The sequence below is a fragment of the Rhynchophorus ferrugineus genome, unplaced genomic scaffold (assembly GCF_030347505.1).
Source record: "Rhynchophorus ferrugineus isolate W39M unplaced genomic scaffold, kcgeb_rfMv2 rfM4, whole genome shotgun sequence".
NCBI classification, from domain to species: domain Eukaryota; kingdom Metazoa; phylum Arthropoda; class Insecta; order Coleoptera; family Curculionidae; genus Rhynchophorus; species Rhynchophorus ferrugineus.
Window position 1 is genome coordinate 36,217,435 of NW_027472583.1, and position 24,978 is coordinate 36,242,412.

The following is a 24,978-nucleotide window of genomic DNA, read 5'->3' on the forward strand; positions in this document are numbered from 1 at the left end:
TAATCTCTTAATTTTGAGAATATACAGATTTTCTTAGATATCAGATTCTTTCTTGAAACAAGATGATGCTCATAACATAGAATATTAGAAGTTTCTAAACTTATCTATGTACATACAGTGTTGTTTGTTCTCTAGGACAAAGACTCTTTTCTTAAATTAATTTATTCATTTAGTACTGATTTTCCTCCCAACATATCTGGTAATTTAATAAATTAAATATCAATATTTTAACAGTATTTAAACATGTACTGCAAATGATTTACGTACTTCCATGTATTGATTCCGTTAGATTTACATTGCATAAAAATTATATAAAATAATATAACTTGTACATTTTCTTTTTCGATTTTTTTCACTCATTTTGTAATTTAATTTCCGAATAATTACTTTTGGAACAAATATAAGGTACACTTTGCTTTTATTCTGTTTTAAAATCCCAGAAAGACACCCTTTTCCTTTCGTCTATCTTCCTCTTGATGGAAAATTTCCTTTGAGCTAGACCGTGTAATATTTTCCCCTGGTAATGGGATAAATCGTGAATTTCCAACGCACACTTTAAACAACTGAATCCCATTGATGTTGAACGCTGCCTTTAAGCCTTCTTACTCACACAAGTCGTTTTCGTATTTGTTTTGAAATAAATTGGTGTTGCCTTTACCCAAAATTAAGAATAGATTTGAAGTTTGTTTGAACTTTCTTTGTAAAACCTATATCATATTTTTTGTCAAATCTTTTTAGCAGCTCTGTCATAAATCTAGAGAATATTAAATAATATTATTTTGGAAAGATAATAAAAATTTTTCATTTTTTTAATTTTATCATTAGTTTCTTAGTACCGCTTTTTTGAAAAATATTTTTACCACTTACATCAGATATTAGTTCTATTTGATTAAACTAAACTGTTTATCTAATTCCTCATATTGCCGGCTTGGTGGCGCAGTGGTAAACGCGACAGGACAGTCCTCCTAGTGTTGTGATAGTCGCAGGTTCGTATCCTGCTGAGGCATGGTCGTAAATTTATGTTTGTGATTGTTTAATATTTGTGATTGTCCTAGGCAAGAGTGTAAAATCCGACAACCAGTAACCAAGCTGGGTAAGACCGGATGTCTTCTGGGATGATTTCTAAAATTGGTCACCTGCCATTTGGTAGGCTTAATGCCGAGGACCATGGTTCGGAACCCATGTTGAACTGTAGGTCCAGTCACTAAAAAATCCAAAAGGTTAACCTAACTAAGAATCAATAAAACATTTTTAAGTCCTAATATTATTCCTTATTTTTTAACAACGGCAAAATTTTCCCGAAATCTTGAATTTAAAAATAATTTACATTTCATTTGCTAGCTTATTTTTATTAGTACATAGCGATATTTAGGCAAATTTATTTCACTAGTTAATGAAAACGTTTCTAAATTTAATAAACAAGAATTTAACTTAAAGTTATAGAAAGCTTACTTCCCACCTTTATCATCAAAATCACTTGACACTTAATTTTCATTTCACATCTGGATCAAAATCTAAACAACTTCTAATTTCAACCATTTTTTTCAAAATATATAATGAACTTCAATATGGAATTATTGAGAATAGTAATTGGATACAAATAATGACCTCTCATCTGAAGCGATATAAGAAGGCAACCTATTTATCATTTCCTCATAACGATAAAACAAATAGTTTAAACAACTGAAGGTCCAGGATCCCATCTGATAGATTCTCACAAATAATGATAAAATTACAATGTAATGTTATATGTAAAGTTATTAACAAAATTGTTAATACAGTATTTTGTCGCTTTTTAATATTCTTATTCAATAACAATGAGGATGAGAGAACATGGGGATCAGAAAGCCCTTATTATGGTGAAAAATGAAGAATGGAAGATATGAAAGAATGTGAGGATACGTTACTCCTCAGCCATCTGCGGATATGGCGCATGCGTGAGTTCCAATAAATTGTAAAACAGAGAATAATTCGAGTTTGGCGCATGCGTACATACAGCTTTATTTACTTATATCGAATAAAACGAAATAATAAAAATATAATTAATATATACCCAGCCATTCTATTTTTATAAAAACATCATATTACACATCATTATTTTTTATAAATAAATATGCACAATTCTTATAAATAATTGATTTAATAGTGAAACTATATATAAGGATTTATTCAATAAACATTGAACATTTTTTGAAATAACACATTTTATTTAAAAAATAATTGAATAAAATGAAATGAAATAATAAAAATAATTTCTAATGCCTTTCTATTTTTATAAAAACACAATATTTAAATTAATTTACATATTTGAAGAATTAACAAGATCTCCAAGAACATCCAAATATGATCAACTATGATCGCTACTAATCTTGATCCACAAATCACATTAATGAATTAACTACATCCAAGCATTCTATTAACATATTGTACATTTACTAGCCTAAAATGAATGGATTATCGTACTTTTAAACTGAAAGAAATGTCAGTCAATACATCTTTATTTTTACAAAACATTAATTTATTTAATTATACTCTTATATAATAATGTATTGTATTTTCCTGGATCTTTATGGTGCCGTACATATTTTTATATTTTGTATATTTGATCCAAGCTTACTACTGTTAACAAATTTAATTATTTCACAGTATCACTGTACACTGGTCTTATCTCTTAGCAAAATGCTGTCTAATTTATTCTTCTCTAAATTTCACATTCTTCGACTTTCACTCTCAACAAATTCTAACTACATCTTAGCTATAAAGTAAAATATAAATCATTACTAAAATATATTATATTTAATAGTTACTACAATTTTTGCTACTATTCTTGATGGACAAACCTCATTAATGACTTGACTACCTCCAACACAACAAGAATCATTTATTTTCTGTTCTTGTCATCATTAAATTTTGTTTAATATACTGTTTATCGTCCAAAAATCTCAAAATTTCTACAATGGCGGAATTGTGATTTTACCAGAAAAACAGAAAAAGTCTTAGATCAAACAGGCATATACATCTTAGCTATAAAGTAAAATATAAATCATAACTAAAATATATTATATTTAAAATAAATGTCTAAATATTATTAGTTACTACAATTTTTGCTACTATTCTTGATGGACACACCTCATTAATGACTTGACTACCTCCAACACAACAAGAATCATTTATTTTCTATTCTTGTTATCATTAAATTTTGTTTAATATACTGTTTATCGTCCAAATATCTCAAAATTTCTACAATGGCGGAATTGTGATTTTACCAGACAAACAGAAAAAGTCTTAGATCAAACAGGCATATACATCTTAGCTATAAAGTAAAATATAAATCATAACTAAAATATATTATATTTAAAATAAATGTCTAAATATTATTAGTTACTACAATTTTTGCTACTATTCTTGATGGACACACCTCATTAATGACTTGACTACCTCCAACACAACAAGAATCATTTATTTTCTATTCTTGTTATCATTAAATTTTGTTTAATATACTGTTTATCGTCCAAATATCTCAAAATTTCTACAATGGCGGAATTGTGATTTTACCAGACAAACAGAAAAAGTCTTAGATCAAACAGGCATATACATCTTAGCTATAAAGTAAAATATAAATCATAACTAAAATATATTATATTTAAAATAAATGTCTAAATATTATTAGTTACTACAATTTTTGCTACTATTCTTGATGGACAAACCTCATTAATGACTTGACTACCTCCAACACAACAAGAATCATTTATTTTCTGTTCTTGTTATCATTAAATTTTGGCATATATTGATACCTATTCGATGTGGTTGAAAATGATGTGTTATAAGTTAGGCAGCTAACATTCCCACTATAAATAAAGTTGATGCTATGTGGATTAACCTTGCATTCTGCACTTACCCTCGTTTTCCATATTTTACAACCAACGTATGTTAAACCACCAAGAATAACATAACAATTTCTTATTACTATTGAATTATTAATGTAACACAAAATCTAAATATCCTAGATTGTTTTGTTGTTCTGACTGATCAACTGTACCGATTGACTCGAAAAGAATGTACCACCATTAGAAAAGGAAGTAAATATGGTTTATACTTTTCTATGGTTTATTCTATGCAGGATAGTGCGCATGCGTCAATACCGGAGATTACTGAGGAGTAACGTATCCTAAGAAAGTGAGATACGAATAAAGAGGAAAGTTGTATACATGAGTTTTTCGGTACTATATATATGTGTATATATGTTTAGCTGGAAGAGAAATTACAGTTAAGAAAATTTTAAAATTGTGCCAAATTTATAGTTACAAGACAATTACATGTATAGTGTTAAATATTATTTTCATAGTATTCAGATAGAGAGCTGGCTGAACGTTTTTAAATTGTCAAAGGTGATAATAATTAGGTATATTATTGTAAGCAAAAATATATTGAGAAACCTTATATTAAGTTTAAAAAGTTTATTACGTAAGCTTAAATTGGTACTTACCATGATCAAACGAATGAAAACTATCACTATCATTATTTTTGTTGATTTAGGTTCAGCAGTTACTTCTCGATAGCAATCGCAGAGAATCTCCAGGTTATCACGGCTCGATCACTCAGTCTGGAGTACCGCCAAGACTGATGATGGATTCCTTGGTGACAGCGACCACCCCGTATTACTACGGTAACCCGTCATATCATCAGACTCCACCAGGATCAGCGGGCACCAGCATGGACGAACTGGTCTCAATGTGGTTTGGAAGCTCTCAAACAACTTCTGGTAAGTGTTGATTAGAACTCATCGTTAAACTGAAAACGATATTATACATTTAAAATATTGCATAAACAAACGAATTTATAAATCTACGCAAATAATAACTTACAAACAAATTATTAATTCAAGAGCAATTAAATTGCTCAAAATTAGTTCATTAGCTCCAAAATCAGATCGCGTTGTTTATTGAGTTGACATCTGAAGAGTTTGACAACAAAATACATTCTGTTCTAGGACATGTTTTAATCGAAATGCTGCATAGGTCAAGTTGGTGAGCTTTCTAGTTCTCTCTTTTGGTAGCTTTTGCAGCAATTACCCTGTTAATAAATCATAACCTAGTGACTTCTTTGGGTGATTGTCAATTTGGATAACTTTGATTACTTCTTTCGGTGTTGCTAATTGAATAGTCAAATTTTCACTTTCTATGTACGGAAAATTATACTCAACATCAGTTTTGTTTGGTTTGAAGATTTTTTCGAGATGGTCAACAAATACATCCTCTTTTTGTTGATTACTGCGTGCCCAATTTTCACATAGATGCAGACAGGATCGTTTTACGTATTTGGTGGCTTTCCGGTGCGAATAATTTATTTCCTTGTCATTTGTTAGATTTTTCATATAGTTTTTATTTATGGATTTCTTGTTAATTTGAGATATATATAAGCTTTGGGAATTATTGGGACATATTGTTTAAAATATATTTAATTAATTAGACATTTTATTTTGATGTCATTTTCTTCGTAGTTTTCATTTTTCAGCTACTATTTTCTTAATCTCCTTAGGATAATATATTCCTTTAATTGTACTCTTAATTTTTGGACTATTATTCCATCAGCTTATCTCCAACGATTTTTCTGCCTCAAAATTATTTATTCGATTGCCTTAAAGGCTACATTTAATTAAATTCGATTGCTCAATTATTCGGTAAATTCTTCGCCGCTTTCTCTCTTCTTTGCTAACGTTAGATTTTGTTGTTTTCTTTTTATATTTTCAGTCAGTGTCAGAAATACTGTTTTTTTGTAGCTGATAATAATTTTCATGATAGAGTTAGCTTACTATTTGACATCTTGCTTGCCAACAAGACAATAAAGTATCTATTGATAACCAAACAAGTTATTGGAAGGCATATTTTCGATCCATTTTGTTTTCATAGTTTTACTAAGACAATAAACACGGCCGTTCAGTTCCTTATCGGCACCAAATTTATAGCAAATAAATAATTATCAATGTTACCAAAACATTATCAATACCTAATACTCTCATAGTTATATAACACCGGCGACTCCAAATTTTCATAATGATAAATTAATTATTATTGCTTAGACAAAAATTTATTGTTATATAAACTTTATAGCGCTTTGAAACATATATTCGAAAAGTCATTTTCGCCATTTGCCTCGTAAGCTTATGTTAGTATTTAAGTTTTTTTTTTATTTAATTAATAGATTGTTACTAGTCGTTTCCCTCTAACCTACAATTTGTCTTTATGATTACTTAAATCTAAGTATATCACTAAGAGGACCCATCGGCCCTAACTCAATCTCTGGTGAAATAATGTTTATACATGTCACTACTGAATATTTTAATATATGCACCTCACTACACAACACTACACAAGATCATATGGCTTGATTCTTTTGAGTCTGTGTCCTGTTCTGGTGGTCTCCAAAAGTTGCAATATTTCAATATTTGTATGAGAATGGAGTCTTTCCTTATGCCCCCTTGCAATTCTCTTGATTTCTTGACTAACTGTGGGTATCTGAAGGTTTCGATCTAGGTAGGTCAGTCCTATAGTATTTAGGTGCACCCACAATACCTCTCAGGACTTTGTTCTGAAAAAAATGTATTTTGTTTATGTTACTCTTTGCAGAACATAATTGAACTCCGTATGTCCATATAGGTTTCAATATTTGCTTATATAAGAGCAATTTATTATGTACAGATAATTATGATTTTCTTCCAATTAGCCAGTACATTTTCCTATATTTCAATTCCAGTTCTTTTCTTTTCTTCTTTATATGTTCCTTCCAGCAAAGTTTTGCATCGAGATTCATTCCGAGATATTTAACGTTGTTTCTATATGGAATGATAGTGTTATTTAATGTTATTGGTTCTTGTACTGTCTATTTATAGATGAACTGCACATGTACAGGTTTACGTTCATTAATTTTTATTTTGCAAGCTTGTGTCCAATTATTTATACTGTCACTTGGCTGTTGTAATTTTCGTGAGGCTTCTTCACTATTGTCTCCCACAGCTATAATCGCAGTATCATCAGCAAATATAGCCATCGTGATATTTTACATTTGTAGTATCACAAGTGTAAAGTAGATAAAGCATTGGTCCCAGTACACTTCCTTGTGGTACACCTGCTTTAGCTTTTTTATTGTAGAGTAAGCTTCTTCTTGTTTGACTCTAAATATTCTGGTTGTAATGTATGATTTTAATAGTTCGGTGTGTTGTTTTGGTAGCATTTTCTCTAGTTTATGAACAAGGCCTTCATGCCAAACCTTATCGAACGCTTGTGCTATATCTAAGAATATAGCTGAGCATACTTTATGACTTTCGTAGGCTTTTTCAATAACATCTGTTATTCTGTGGACCTGGTCAGTTGTTGAGTGCTTGTTAATAAACACAAACTGGTGTGTTGGTATTAGGTTTTTCTCTCTATGATCGGTTTTATTCTTTTCAACAGGAATTTTTCAAAAACCTTAGATATTACTGGCAGCGGTGGTATAGGTCTATAGGATTTTATTTCGTTTGGTGACTTCCCAGGTTTTGGAATCATTATAATTTCCGCCATCTCCCAAATGTCTGGGACATGTTTTAGTCTAAATTGCTGATTGTTGGTGAATTTTATAATTCCCTTTCTTGGTAGTTTTTGTAGTAATCCTCCTGTTATGAAATCGTAGCCTGGTGAACTATTTAAGTGAACGCTAATGTTAGAATTCATTTGGATGAACCTTAAAAGAAGAGAAGATATTCTGCATACTTAAAGAAGCTCGATATTTGGGTTCTACACCAATTAACGGTGAAACCTTTAATAGTCTATGTTTCCATGTCTGAACAGCTGCTGAAAAGAAAGCATATCAAGCCTTTTTAGACACGAATCTCCACGAACTATGAATTTACAGATTAAGCAAAATCGGCATTGAGACCAAAGAACGTGAAACTGAGCGTTTGATGGGTTACCGAAAGGAATTATCCATGACGAGCTGCACGAAACTGACCAACCTATTGATTTGATTCTCTGATGCCAAAAAAATAATACGGTTAGAACAGGCTGTTAAAAATCAATCAGACTTGACCAATACGAAAGATGCTGTCTTCCACCACAACAAAGCCAAACCACAGATATCTTTATTTTGACTTGATAAAAATTGAAGTAATTGGCTAGAAAGTATCGGCCATACTATTGCCCGGACCTTACCCCATTTGACCACCATTATTCCGGTCTCTACCAAATTATTTTAATGGTATAAAGCTGGCTTCAATAGAGACTTGTGATAATCACTTAGTACTGTTTATCGTCCAAAAATCTCAAAATTTCTGTAACTGTAGATATATATATATATATATATATATATATATATATATATATATATATGTATGTATATATATATATATATATATATATATATATGTATGTATATATATATATATATATATATATATATATATATATATATATATATATATATATATATATATGTATGTATATATATATATATATATATATATATATATATATATATATATATATGTATGTATATATATATATATATATATATATATATATATATATATATATATATATATGTATGTATATATATATATATATATATATGTATGTATATATATATATATATATGTATATATCACTATTTATTATAATAAATTACTACCACTGAATCATATATATTAGACGTTAATATTTATTTATTTAATTTTCACTATATTGATTCTGAACATATATTAACTTCAACAAGTATATTAATTTGAATTATTGGTATGTATAGACAGTGACAATGAGATCATTATCTTTGACAATACATTATTCCAGTTTATTGTTTAAAACAAATAATAAATTATCTATAAATTATAGGAGAACTAAAATGTAAATATAATATAATCACATATATTTATATAAGTAAAGGACGTTTTTATTGATCAACTAAATCATTGATTTATTTGTTATACGTTTTATAACATATATTAAATGTATTCAAATTACATGTTGTTTAAATATAATAATATATTAACAAAGTTGTCAATGTTATTAAAATGTTCGATAATTCATGAACAATATATCAAATATATTTCTGTTGTCTTTTTTTCAATTTACTTATATATCATTATTTATATTTTTAGTCTAAAGTCTAAAAATACATACAAACCAATTCATTTTAAATTCAGTAAAATGCACTTAAAAATATTCATATTAACATTTGCAGGCTTTGCAACATAAAAATGGCCATTATGATAATACAGAATTTCCTTGTATGTAACATTTTGTTTTTTGTTTTATATTAAACGAATGAACATTTTCTTTATTCTCGACCTATAAGCATCAACGGAATCAATAGCGTTATGCAATGAAAATTTAATCAAAATTGAGATTATAATTCCTCAGAATTTAATTCATCAACACCTTTTTGGATTTTTTTGATGCACGAAGATTTGGTTATTAATTAACAGGTTAACTGAAAAGTCCTCGGCTTACCATAGTAAAACACATTTTTTTGCAATATTAGTTTTTTTTATTCAACATAATTCCCTTCAAGGGTGATACACTGATTACAGCGACTCTCCAACTTTTGCGACAACTCCAATACCATTTTTGTAGTACGATTTGTTCTTTGCTTCAAAATAGGCCTCAGTCTCGGACATCACCTCTTTATTCGACGAAAATTTCTTCCCAGCAAGCATTGTTTTGAGATTTGAGAACAGGAAATCGCTGGGGTCCAGATCTGTAAAATACGGTAGATGAGAAAGCAATTCAAAACCCAATTCATGGATTTTTGCCATCCTTTTCACTGACTTGTGAGAGGGTGCATGGTCTTGGTTAAGCAACACTTAATTTTTTTACAAATGCGGCTGTTTTTCGGTGATTTCGTCCATCAAACGGTCCAATAACGCTATGTAATAGTCGCTGCTGATAGTCATTTCTTTCTCAAGATAGTCAATGGAAATTATTCCATGCGCATCCCTAAATACAGACGCCATAACCTTGCCAGCCGAGTCTACACGGATGACTATCGATTGGACTTCGGAGTGAAATGATGGAGATTTCATCCATTGTCACATATCGACATAAAAACCCGGGTTTATTAAGTTTGATCATCTTCACACACTGCTCCGAATCATCAACTCGTCGTTGTTTTTGGTCAAAAGTGAGCTCGTGCGGCACCCACTTTGCATAGAGCTTTGTCATACCCAAATAGTCGTCAATGATATGATGTACACGTTCAGTCGGTACCTTTTTGGAGTGTCTACTAATACTGTCTACTACTGTCTACTAATTTCAATTTGCGGTAATTCAAAATCATTTTGTGGATTTTTTAAATGTTTTCGTTGGTAAAAAGCTCTTTTGGGCATCCACTGCGTTCACCGTCTTCCGTGCTCATTTCACCGCGTCTAAGCTTAGCATATCAATCCTTGATGGTTGATTTTCCTGAGGCAGTGTGCGGAAACTCGGCATCAAGCAAGGTTTTTGCTTCAACTGTATTTTTTCCCTCCCAAAAACAATATTTTACGCAAAATTTCTTATCCATTCTTATCCATTTTTTCACAATAACAAAAGTTGCTCCACTCCAAACGCTATAATTCACAAACTAATGATCCGACAGATGTATTTATACACACATCTTTTGAGGATTAGGGCTAACTAAAAATATATTGATTCAATTCTAGCGGCGCCATCTATGTCAAGTCGATGACTTTTCATTTTACCTGTTATTTATTTATTATTACTTATAATAGTAATTTTTAAATTATCTAATTCAATACCACTCAATGAAATATCTACAAGAATCAAATTTTGAGTTTAGTTAATAAATATATCAATATGCATTTTCCAAATTAGAATTAAACTCAACTAATTCAAGCTAAAGCATATAGCAATATTTACTTGCTAGCTACACTTTATATAAGTATTGATTTTGTTACTTTAAATCTTTTTTATATCCTGTACGTTGTCTAGAAATGGTTTTACTTCCACATTGATGTGACCTATTAATCTTCTTTCATGTTTTTAATTATAATATTAAAACGAAATCATCGTGCAGTTCTTTGTTGATTACGTAGCCAAAAATTGTGATAATTGATCGCAGAATTTTGTTTTAAAAGTATGCTTTATGATACTATGACTGATAAATCAATCTCTTTAGGTATAGGCCAACCTGGGAGTAGCTTCCAACTAACCAGTACAGTTGTTTCATTTTAAACATTTAAAATGTGCATATTGAAATCACGTACTATTCTTCTAATCTGAAATGATAATGAATGTCATCTATGTCAATGTCAAGAAACTGTTCTTATTCCATTTCCCATAATCCTATAATAAACGAAGTCCATATTAAAAAAATCATTATATATGTATTTCATGTATAAAATATCGATCAGATATCACCCAGTTGAGAGAATTAATCGCAAACAACTAGAGCGACTTTTAACAAACCATAATTATCGATTAGTCGTCGTGTCAATGTCGACGTCATCGAGATCCGAGCCATATTTTTCGCCTCCTCATTAAAGCTCCCCCTCTTTCACTGAAGGACACCAATTACAATTATTTTACAATATTACGACCTTTTTTCCGTCGGTCTATCTTGCGTAATTGTTCCGTAATATTTGGCACTTTTATTTAGTCGAGACCCACACAGATTAGCTTCTGCCTACGCCACTGGATAAGATATATTGTATTGGACCATTCTACAAGAAAAAAATTAATTTAATTATTTTTTGTCCATTTTAATTATTATTAATGATGTTCATTAATAGAGCTAATTAGTATTGAAATAATTCATATAGGGTGTGTAACTATGAAGTAATGTCCGTAAGATTTTTAAAATATTTCTTGTTTTATTATAGATAACATAAATTTGATTGTAACTTGTTAATTATTATTATTCTAATTTAGAAGAGCTTATTGACAATGGTCATATATACCTAACCGTAACTACAAAACCAACTCATGACTATTTAGCATATTAAACCATTTAAAGGACTTCAAGGTCATCACAGACCTTCTAAAGGTTATCTAATTTCAAAAAAAAATCGCTGACATTATTTTGTCAAGTTGATTGATAAAATTTAATTCTATTAAAAAAAACATGTTTTTGTCCATTTTATGAATAGAATTAAGAACTGCTTCAAATACTAAAAATAACAATGTATACATGAAGGCAAATGCATTGTATCCAAGGATAATAAAAATTTTAAAAGACAATAACATTCTACTATTTATAACGGTAGTTAATTAGGTTAGAAGCAAATATTTGAATTTACCGTACAATATATTTCGTATATTTTCATTAAGATTTATTTTGATTTAAACTTAGATTAATATATAATAACTAAATTATAAAAACAAATGCGAAGGTACTTTCTGTAATTTAACTCAATTATACGTTTAAGCCATGCATTCACAAAGAACAAGTTAACTCTATTTAAGAAAAGTCTTAGTAGTCCTTAAATTATATCTTGAAATATTGGAACCGTTTTGTTGTGATGTCATACCTTGGGGTAATTCGATGACTGCTAGATAAATTAGACTCCCTTCAAATAATATAAGGTTAGAGAAAACAATGTCTGTTTTTTCTAACACATTACTTTAAATTAGCCTATGTGCAAGCATTATATTATCTAGTATCTATCTAGTACACTTGTTATTCCTGATATAAAAGTTATTATACCTTGAAACTGGAGAACTTATAAGTTCATTTTCATCATAATTTGCTTTTCCAAAATAGGAATTACAGCACAGCTTCACTGAAAATAGTTTGATGTCTTGTTGATTGTCTTAATGATGTTGAAATTTTAAGCTGGCATTTAGGCAGTATCAGTTACGAGTTGATTTACTAATTTTCATATAGAAATACCATTGTCAAAGATAACATCGCGTGGAAAAGTTGCTGTTGAAAAATTAAATGGATCAAGTTTCAATTAGTAAATCGCTTTTTAAAAGAATCGAATCCGAGCCATTTTTGAAGCGAATGATTACAGGGGATAAATGTGGATCACGCGTGACAGCAATGATCTAATAATCATAACAAAAATCCTGGTCGAATGCCCTAAAAAGTTTCACAAACGATTGCAAAGCCCGTATGAACAATGTTATAGAGAAAGAGAAAAACCATTAGTCAACAGAATTTCAGCAAATCGATGAAAATTTTTCGAGTTATCGTGTTTTTTCTGTTGGCATTTGTGTCATATTGCTTGTCTCGCCAGCAAATGTTTCAAGTACGGATTCTTTTGTTGAGTGCGATACTATCTTGCAAAAGTTAAGCCGACAGTGGATTTATTATTAAAAATGTCCTTCAATGCTACAAAAGATACTACTCTTATAATTTTCAGTAGTTTCTTGGCAACAAATGGCTTATGTTGTAGATCAATCCCAAATACCATACCCTGTCAAAAGCCTATGAGAGGTCAGAAATAGTTCAGGGTAATATTTCTTCCCTTGAAACACTTCATAGATATATTGTTTACGTATACATCTATTCTATTTTTAAAATTACAAATAAAGGCAATTATAAAACTCTCGAACTTCTGCTGATGATAACGTCTCATGTTTGCAAATTTGCCGGAGTTATTATAATTACGAAACCTGGAAAACTACCCAATTGAGTAAGATCTTATCAATGAGTTTCTCTGCTACTAATAGTATCCAAACAATTTGAAAATCTTCTATTAAAAACATTCAAACTAATCAAATATTGAAATTTTCAATAAGTGCACATCAGTTTGGTTTTATGAACAAACATTCAACAATTGACCAAGTACATAGAATCATAGATATTATTAAGAAAGGCACTTGTATAAGGGGCTCATTAGAGTTAAAGAAGAAGAAGCTTGCTCAGAAATTAAAGAAATAAAAACAGTTGTAGCGCAAGGCAGGACTTTGGTTCCTGTCTTTTGCCTACTCTGTACGTGTGACATATCACCAATAGAAGATGTTACTATAGCTACATTTGCTGGCAATACTGCGGTACTTGCTATTGGAGACAATAGCGAAGAATAACCCAGAAAATAACAACAACAATATATAAATAGGTGGACATAGGCACAACAATAACATAGGGAATAAAAGTCAAAAAGACAAAATCAGTACATATTAAATTCATCTACAACCAATAATACTATTATTTCATACAGTAACAATGCTATAGTTGGGATGAATTTAACTTGACTCGAAGTCTCTAGAGAAGGAACATATTATAAAGGAAGAAACTCGAATTAAAATATAAAAAACTGTATTGGTTATTTGGAAAAAAAAAATAATTATCCGTATATAATAATTTGTTGCTATATAAGTAGAAAATCAGAAGCTTTATGGATGTACAGAATACACTTATGGGGTTATTCTGGGAGAAGAAACATAATAGAAGAAGTAGTATAATAACAACAGATTCCTACAGGAATAATTACTTACACTGAGACCGTATAAACTGAAGTAAAATATACAAATAAGCAATACCTTCAAATCAACCTTGAATTTACCAAAAAAAAACTAAATTAATTCACGGTCCTTATAATATATCAATCATAATTCCTCTTAATAGTAATCCTAAGCCTACTGTGATTCATTTAGGATCATTAGGTGTATCATTCGAGCTTAATAATTTACAATAATATACTCCAAACGAAACCAGACATTTTTTAATAATGAACCGACCATTTCAAGTTACTTTTTTTATTATTATTTAAATTAGACTATGTAGATTACGGAGTCAGTCCATTATAATAAACTGTTCAAATTTGAATCTCTATATCTGCTTAATGAGTTATTATATTGTTCTAGAAGTGAATTTTAAAGAGTTCGGTTGTTTTCCTCGTCCCGAGGACAAAGAGAAATCATTCGACAATGGAATCTTGTTTTGGTACGTCGGGCATGGTACTGTCAACGATGTTGATGCTCTTTTTTTCTTGTTTTGTTCGTTCACTTTTTATGCGATCAGACTGAAGGGAATATGGTGTCAACTTACTTGTTTTTATTTTCAATTGTTCAATACATAGAGTGTGTCTGCTTATAAGAGTAGCAGAACATTATTTTTTAATATTATATTCTCAACATCAAAACTATGTTAAGGCGAACCAGAATTCACAGGCACTAAATATTGGGAATAAGCTATTAAAATAATAAAATAAATTCGCCAAATTTGTTCATCTATTTGGTTCAAGAGGTTACAAAAATTATTTCACTCTATTGTCTCACCAGTTTAGTAGATAAAATTCCTTTTGCATGCCAAAAACTCACAGTAAACACTTCTTTGACTGATCTGCGAACACAAACTCGCTTCAATCCCCGAGGAGGCAGATTCGTAACACTCCGTAACCTCAATTTTTGAATTGGAATAATATATGTTATAGTGATGAAATAACTCATGGAATCATTTTAATGTTCTTCTATTATCAGATACAGCATCCATTAGGCACACACATAGTTTTGCCTTGAAATTCTTATATTAAACTTAGTTTAATTATCACTAATTTTGATGATGTTCTGAGGAAAAGTGAACTTGTTTCCTTATTTTTCTTTTTAATAAATTAAGGTATCTGTGAAATCAGGTAAGAATCTGTAAATTACTACATGTTATCTAGTTCAATTTAATTATGTACATCTTGGTTAAACAATACTCTTCCACATTTGTGTAGGGAAAGGATTGTCTTAAAATTATCACTATTTATTTCTAAAAACCACTTCTGGGCTATAATAGGATTTTTTGAAAAATGCACATTATTTAAATCAACAAATCATATTTACTGTAAATGTTATAAAAAATTAAGTCATAAAACAAATTTCTTTATAATTAAACACAAAACTAAACTAATGAATTTTAATAACCTAATAAGCCATGAGTTGATAACATTCATCACTAACAGATTTACTCTATTCTAAACAGTTCATAATATAAGAACATAATTTGACATTTTTTGGTAATATTATCGCACACACTCAAAAGAATGGAAACTATTGTGTAACCAAGAATTAATAAGATTTATACTTTCTTAAGCGATTTCTAATTTCTAAATCAAACTAAAAAATATATAAAAAAAATCACTGTTTCATATTAATCAAATCCAGGCATAATATTGATCTATATATTGATCAATATCGATACAAAATATTAATAACAAATTTTAAACCATACAAAAACTCTTCCTGATGGTTCCTCCCCTCCTCGCCCGTCGAAACGACCTGATGCAGCATGGTATATTCCATCAGTCGATAAAAACAACATTGTATAGCGGGAAAAGTCCACCCCCTTATAGTTAACCACCCACAGTCGCCCACGCAAGGGCGTTCATTCATAAAATGGCAACAGCCTGATTCTAGGTCAGGGGACAGACAGCGTCTACTACATAGCCTGTATTAAAATGAAATATCGTTCTGGCTTCGGCTTTAACCGCAAATAATGGTTAAACGCTGCAGTAATGAAGATGATGATAAAGATAAAGAGTAGTGATTAAAATAAATTCATATCAGAATAATGTACCAATTAATAGCGTTGAGTGGTTGTACGTATTCTAATAGTCTTAATTGAGAAAAATTGGTTCAATACATATTAATCAAAATATTTTCAAAATCAATTCTCAATCAAGATCCAATCGTCGCATCACATTTTAGCATTTCTGAGGACTTCCAAACCCATGTGACAACGTATCTATGCTGCATCGATCTAAAGAGATAATAATGAAAAGGCATTATGTCTGGCGAGTACCCCTGAATGTAGCAGGACTTCTCATACCAGTTGTAGCGGTGTATCCACAGCCTTGCAAGGTCTTAGTTTTCACACATGAAGGGAGACTTTTCTGCAAAAATTTATCATTAGTTCGGTTCAATTGGCGTAGATGGATATCTACAGTAATAGTCTAATTTGGTTTTAGCTGCTCGTTATACTCGCTGATCTCACCATTTCCTCAACGAGATTTTATAACCATGAATATTACGATTGCGTGTGAGTGTGGACGAGTCTCCTGGACTAATCTATGACATTTAACGATTGGAGTCGTCGGAGATCAGAAAAATTCATTGTCATTCGCAATATCACACAGAAAAATCTTGTCTTTTGCTTGAGACGAAATAGAACCGCGGTGTTGAAACGAGTGGAACTGGTAATTCGTGTAATACTCATTTTCTCTTCCTTAGTTTCTTTCCCATAGCTTGTCAATATCTGTAAATAATTTATATGCTCCGAATTTGTGCCGATTTTAATCATTGACAGTCAAATCACCACTTTTAAATCGTTGATATGACAATTGAGTTATCACGCCACAGCATTACCATGAGTGTCTTAAAGTGATGATGGGCTTTCGCAGTAAACTTATTTTCAATAAAATAATAAAAATTCAAAGTTAACTAAAATATTGTACAGAAATAGATATCAAAACCATCGAATTTGAGAACAATATTAGGTAATTTAATAGTTGTTTATAATATTTAGATTTCGCATCTTCATCAAGACATATCGCTGATCAAAATACGTGCAAGCGCTTAATATATGGTTATAATAATACAGAATAATGTTGTTTATGCTTATACAGCATGACTATGTGGTCCCCCCTCCTTTTTGTCTTTAACCCCCTTTGACTAAAATATAATTTTATTTATGTCTATCCAACATTTCGCAATTACTTTCTTTACTAAAGTTAATACGGAACTGAAATTACATATTTTTCAATCACTGCCAATAATTATTACACGAAAATAATATTGAGTGATTTCTATATTTACTCCTTTCAATTTTTGATAAATAAGAAGAAAATATATATTTGTGACAAAATCTCTAATATATCAATGTTCTGTTGAGATATCCAACCTAATAACATCAAAACAACTTTATTATCATGCCTATATTCACAAATTAAATTATAATTTTTTTCTGGTTGTAAATGATTTTATTAAAACCATACATACACATAATAAAGCAATATAATCCCAGTTGCTTTCTGATTACTTTGAACCTCTCCAGTTCTCATTACTTCCATTAAGAGTCATCTGTTATTGCCATCCGCAAAAACGGCGGAAAAACATCGACATAATGTCAAAGGTGAAACAATCAAGTACAAAAAGGACAAAGGAGGTAAAATAGCGGGTAACAAAAACAACGCTTATTGATTGAAATATTTTTCTTCTCGAATAAAAGTAGCTTTCCGTGTATTCGCTTTACATTCTTTTATCTTCGTGGAGTAGTGTCGGTAACATTTTCTCGCAAGGGGTGGAGGGTGAAGGTTCTCCTCCTGTTTACGTGGTTTATTTTTGGATTTTTAATGTCGAGAAGATTACGTGACGCTTTACTTGAAACATATTCCTTCGAGATTTTGATTATACGAAAATACTTTGCGATGATATATAACCGCTATTTGTAAGATATATTTCTAGAGATAGTCAAGATTTTATCTAAAAAAATAAACTAAATAAAATATGTTCAGCTCACATAATGAATGTTTTATATATCGTATCATTGGGAATATTATGACCACCAAAAATCATCTTTTAATTATATTTTTTTTATTAAACACTCTAATATAATAAAACCAACAACATTTTCCTTGCTCATTAAACAAACTATATAATAAGTTGAAAATTGTTTGCCTACTGTGAATTGGTGGAAATTTACTTTGCTAGGTTTATTTCCGGTTACTTAGCATTCATATTTACCTTAATAAAAAGACAAATTACGATGAGTGGAGATTTATGTTTTAATTATTTTTTATTTAATTTTATGCAAGCTACTAAATTATAATAAAGTTTTATCGGAATATAATTACATTAAGCATCAAATTTTGAAGTGTAAATTACATTTTAAGAACATCAGAGCACTTCAAGTATTATCAATTAAAATTTTCAAAAAGGATAAAGAAAATACATATATTAAAAATTTAGTAATTTTATAAAATCAAAAATATTTTTACCAAAATAATTGTTTTTATTATAGAAATTAAGTATAAATTTTTTTTATAAATTAATAATCAGTATTCTTACAGGTATTAATATTTTTAAAGACATACCTTCTATGTGATAATTCTAAAGAAAACATCAAATTTTACGTAAATATTTATATTTTTTAAATTATATATTGACTTGAACGATCACTGTAAAGAAGTTTAAAAAAACATCTATGAATTTTTAACTATTAATTAGACATTTTAATGTAATCTAATACTTAAATCAAGAACAGGGCATAAAACATTGCAAAACAATTAAAGAATCGAACTATTTTTTTTAAATATATTTTCTATATTAAAAAATAAGTCTCCTTTTACCAACTATGGGTTTATCTGGACTAGGCCTAAAGTTTAACGAGGGCTCTGAACCACGATCCTCAGCATTAAGCCTACCAACTGGAGAATGACCAACTTTAACAATCATCCCAGAAGACATCCGGTCTTACCTAGCCAGGTTACTGGCGTGACTGGGATTATTTTTCTTGTCGAATTTTACACTATTGCCTAGAACAATCACAAATTTTAAACAAGCACAAACATACATTTAAGAACCATGCCCCAGCAGGATTCGAACCCGCGGCTATCGCAACAGTAGGAGGCCCGGCCTATCGCCTTTACCACTGCACCACCAAGCCGGCGAATCGAACTATTAATATATAATTTAAATGTTAGAGTTTATTAGCAGAAAAATATTATATTATAAATACATCAAACAATATTAGGAACCGAAAAGATTGACCAGAATATGTTCATGACTATTTACATTTTACTATAAGTATATCAAATATTTAATTTCATAATAATTAAATAATTATTATTATATACTAAATCATTTAAATGAAATTCTAATATTAATAAATGAGATTAAATGTACAAACATTTTCCTTTCTCCTTGAACCCAAGAATAAAATCGATAAAAAGTAATGAAATTCCCCAACAATAATTAAGACCCGAAGATGAGAGAGTCAGGAGCCGATTAGTAAACCTCAACTGCCACCAGCGACCAACAAAATAGAAAAATAGAACCTGGTGAACATAATCCACCCCATCGTTTAACCATGACCACATTATCCACACTTTTATCCGTTTAACGGGCTCTGTTCAGGCCTGACACCTGTGAAACGATCTTCAGGGCACACCCTACGAGAAGGGCTGTTAAGAGATCCCCGTACCGTTGACGTCACGTTCATTCATAGATCGCAACCCCCTACGAGGTCATGTGACGCGAACGTCGTCGTCGCCGTTGCCTCCCCTCCAGCGCCCATACTACGCGGTGGTCGGTCAATGTCGTGGCGCGGGGTTGCTGGAGGGGGCGACGTTGCCGCCTCGTGCGCGATTTCCCGCGTCCTATCTACGGACGCGCCGTGACGCTGATTTACGCGTCGAGATGGAAATAGAAACGACGCAACCTAATAATATTAGAACTCCTTAAATGCGGAGGTGTTGGGTGACAATACGTCCATAAAAATTGGCTGAAAGGAGGAAAATAACAAATACATCGTAATATATTTTCGAAAAAAAAAAACAATTCGTTTGGCAATCAATAGAAAATACACTGAAATAAAGTGTACGAAATAAAACTTGCAAAAAATAGTTTCGACATTTTCAATATGACGATATAAAGTGTGGAAAAATATCAGAATAATCTAAAAAGCATTGCTCCATAAATACGTATTCAGAACGCAATAAAAAATTGTTAATGCGATAAATGGTTGAACTAAATAGATTGTTTTATAGTATAATCGAATGAAAGCGTTGTTAAATAATAAACGTTGATAACCATTTGCAATTTATTTAAACACGGGAAAAAATTTCTTACATCTAACCGTTATAGAAGATTGAAAATTAATATATATTATATATAAAAAAACATTGCATATAGCTAGATAGAACATTTTCTATTTTTGGTTTGATGGAATAAGAAATCTTTGATTTATTGTAATTATAAAACCTACCGATATTATTACCAATTAATATGTTTGTCTATACACAAAATTACCAATATAGCTTTGATTTAATTAAGTTTAAATAAGGTTAAAAATACAAAAAGTACAGAAATAGAAAATGATACCTATGGTTTTCCAAAGGCCATGTTTTGGCGGTATCCGCTAAACATGTAGTTTATTATTCAGTCACTGTTTTAAAATTACCATGGCGAATTACAGGATTGAGTAGCAAATTGATCCGAATTTTGACCCCAATATGTTCTATAGCGATTGAGTACATAAACAAACATATCAGAACGATGATGTAACAGGTGAATTTAAAAGTCCCCGGCCTAATATATAGATAACTCTACTAGAACTAAATCCATATGATTTTAGTTAGCCTTAACCCTCAAAAGATACGTGTATAAATTTGAAAATCCATAAAGTAAACATTTAAAAAATCCACAAAATAATTTTGAATGACCGTGAAATGAAATTGAATGAAATAGCAGACACTCTGAAGATATAAACTGAACGTGTACATCGTATCATTCTCGAATATTTGGGTATGAGAAAGCTCTGTGCAAAGTGGGTGCCGCGCGAGCTCACTTTCGACCACAAACAACGACAAGTAGATGATTCGGAGCAGTGTTTGAAGATAATCAAGCATAATAAACCCGAGTTTTTCGTCGATATGTGACAATGGATAAAACATGGGTTCATCATTTCACTCCGAAGTCCAATCGACAGTCATCCGAGTGGACTGCACACGATGAACCCACTCTAAAGCGTGAGAAAACGCAACAGTCGGCTGGCAAGGTTATAGTGTTTGTATTTTGGGATGCGCATGGAGTAATTTTCATTGACTACCTTGAAAAAGGAAGGACCATCAACAGCGACTATTACATAGAGTTACTGGATTTTTTTTAGCGTTTGTTAGTGCATTTTTTATATGATTGTTTTTGCAAACGAGTCTTTCAAATAAATATTAATTTCGTTAATAAACTCACACACAGCTTACTTCTTATTTAAAAATCCTCTTTGTTTTCCCTATGCTTTTTTCTATTCTATAATATATGTCAATCATTGAGGGAAATCAAATATACTTACATGAATTGTTAATTTTCTCATGTAACCATATTAAACTTCTTTTTTTTCTGAAATTTTGGATTACTTTTCAGCATTACATAAACAACCAACTATTATTGTCCAAGCCCGTTTTGCAGCCGCTAGAGTTAAAGCGACAGAAAGGATTGCTGCGATATTGTGTCTGTATTCTAACAGTCATGATATCTTCTGGAATGATCTTTAAGTCGATCACTCGCCAATTAGCAGACTTAATACCGAAGACCATGGTTTAGAGTGCCTGATTACCTGTGCAGTGATTACCTAGAAGTTCATGTGGTTTGGTTCGCTTCAATCTTCTTAATACCTTGCATTGTCCAGTAATTGTATTGCTTCCACATTGCTGTGATTTAGTAACATTATCTTATGTTTTATAACGAAATATTGGATAACTTCGTATTATATGATTTCGTGGTCATGCAGTCATGCAGTTGGTTAGGTAACCATAAGCATAGTTAATTGACCACAGAACTTTGTTATCGATGAGTGAGATTACTAGTCGATTCGATGTTTTAGTACAAACCCGTATTTGCACGCTCTAAGTCCAAATAAACTTTATCATTAACTGATAAACACTTTTTTGATTCTGAGTCCCTCTACATGATGTATGAAATCTGACCTAGAAATAAACAAGAAATCATTTTAAATATCACTTATTTATGTTCTTTTGAGGTCACAGGTAATAAAGCAACTGTCAGATACTCAAGGAACATGTCAATGAAGTTTGAATTCCAAATTTATTTTTTTAAATTCTGACTAATAATATTTAGCAAGTGGGTGGATAGAAGGATAAAATGGAGCTAATGCTATATTTTCTGCTTTTTTTTAATTAATTTTTTTATTACATTAATTTTTAAGAAAATAAATAGTGGTACTTTCAATGAACTTCTAATATATGACACGACGCGACTTAATTATTTAATATAATTTATCTTACTGTATAAAACTGGAAGTATCGTTAAGTCGATATTCTTCATCACTGTTTTCTCGACTTGTAGCATATTCACCTTCCATGAATATATATTCAAATTAGTAGTTGATTTTCATATCTTCCTTTCGAAAACTTTAGCCACATTTTAATTACTTATAGTTCTTATGGATTTTATATCTCATATCTATTATTCTTAACTTATTGTTTCATATTTGTATTATATGCAACCATATATCCTTCTTTATTATATCGATGGTTGCTCCTTCCAATTTCTGTGATAGATACTGGTTACTAATTCGATAGCTCTCCCTTTGTTTGTATATTTTAAAGTCTCCTTTTACCTAAGAGGGTTTTTCGGGACTGGACCTACAGTTTAACGTGGGCTTCGAACCCCGGTCCTCGGCATTAAACATACCGACTGGGGAGTGACCAACTTATAAATCATCCCAGAAGACATACGGTCTTACCCAGCCTGGTTATTGGCGTCACTGGGATCATTTTCCTTGTAGGATTTTGCAACCTTACCTAAGGACAACCACAAATGTTAAACAATCACCAACATAAATTTACCCGCGACCGTCGGAACAGTAGGAGGACCGTCCTGTCACCTTTACCACTGCGCCAACGAAGCCGACACTCTCTCTCTCCTTTTTCGTTTAGAAAGTGTAAATGATCCCGCATCAGAGGTACAGCATCGACGGATGACACAACTCAAAAATTCTCAATGTTTTCTCGCGGTGTATACCTCGCTCTCTCGCTTTTTCAAAAGCGGAACGATCACCTCCAAAAATATCCGACTCATCAGCTGTTCGGCAACGGCCAGTTTTCTCTTACGTAACAGTCTGGATATCGGGTCTTTTGACGTGAAATGATTGCGTTTACGAACAGCACTATTAACCAATGAGTTCAACGTCTATAAATATTTTTGCGTTTTGTTAAGGTTCTGATTCATTTTGGTGGAAAAATCATAGCGGTATATTTAGATGAATGTTATTCGAACGGGATGAAATCCAAATAAGGACAATCAGAAAAATATCACGAAGAAGAATGACAATGTTCTTCTACCGTAACGCATCCATCGGTTTGTTAATTGTTCCAAATGTGACTAGATGTTTTGTCATTAATGTTATGAATCGAGTAGTGGCATAATCTTAACACTATATTTGAATAATTACTATTTAAGTACAAGCAGCTAAATGTTATTAAGACAAACGAGCAAGGTTGATCTATTATCAATCATTGGTCTAAAGAGAATCAGATATCGGGTTTCCTTTATTCTTTTTGCACAACTTATCATTATTTGTTTAAAAGGCATGAAATTAGTGATCTCCTGAGTAGATCCGTAAAGTTAATTTTGTAAATCGATATTGGTCACCGCTTGCATTATTGTCTATTTTCAAACAATATTCAAAATTAATATTGTTGGAAAAACGACGAAAAGTCTTTTAAATGTATTCAAGAAGTTATCTGATATTTACGTAATAGTTTCTTCACTTCACCAATATTTTTTTTTGGCAAAATTAGTTTTTTTATTTAACATAATTCCCTGGTTATTTGAAGAAGAAGAAGTAGTTAGTAGTCTTAGCTTATACTACAATATATAAATTTCTAGTGATGGTATATATGCCCTAGTTATTGGCTTGTGGTAGACTTGAGTCCCATTGATTCTAAACTAAGGCTACTAACTACTTCTGGCTAAGATAAAAGACTTTATGAATTTTCCTGAATTTTGTGGAAACCCTCACACCACAACCTGTTGTAGGTGTTTTGCAACAAGTGAGAATATAACTGAACAAACTTTCCTTTTTTCATAAACTATTTTAATGGTGATTATATGTATGTGAGTATATGTACCGAATAAATTGTTGAATTATTTCTTATGGTTTATTATTATTATTGTTTTGCATTGTATTGAACCAATATTTTAAATATTTTCAACGAACAATGTACAAATCAAATGAAAATAAGAAATTATTTACAAAGCAAATTTTAATTTCAGCCCATAAACTCTAAAATGAGACTCGGGCACACGCTTTTACATAGATTTGACACTTTACAACTTTAAA

General features: G+C 30.8%; 1 protein-coding gene across 3 annotated transcripts in view; it reads left to right on the forward strand.

Annotated features, from left to right (window-relative positions):
- The window catches only part of sr (zinc finger domain-containing protein striped), a 67,342-nt gene that overhangs the window by 14,880 nt on the left and 27,484 nt on the right, over positions 1-24,978 (forward strand). For all 3 annotated transcript variants that reach the window (XM_076403729.1, XM_076403730.1, XM_076403726.1), the window contains exon 3: positions 4,537-4,762. In XM_076403729.1, the coding sequence (XP_076259844.1) occupies positions 4,537-4,762 (226 nt within the window). The remainder of the gene's footprint in view (positions 1-4,536; positions 4,763-24,978) is intronic.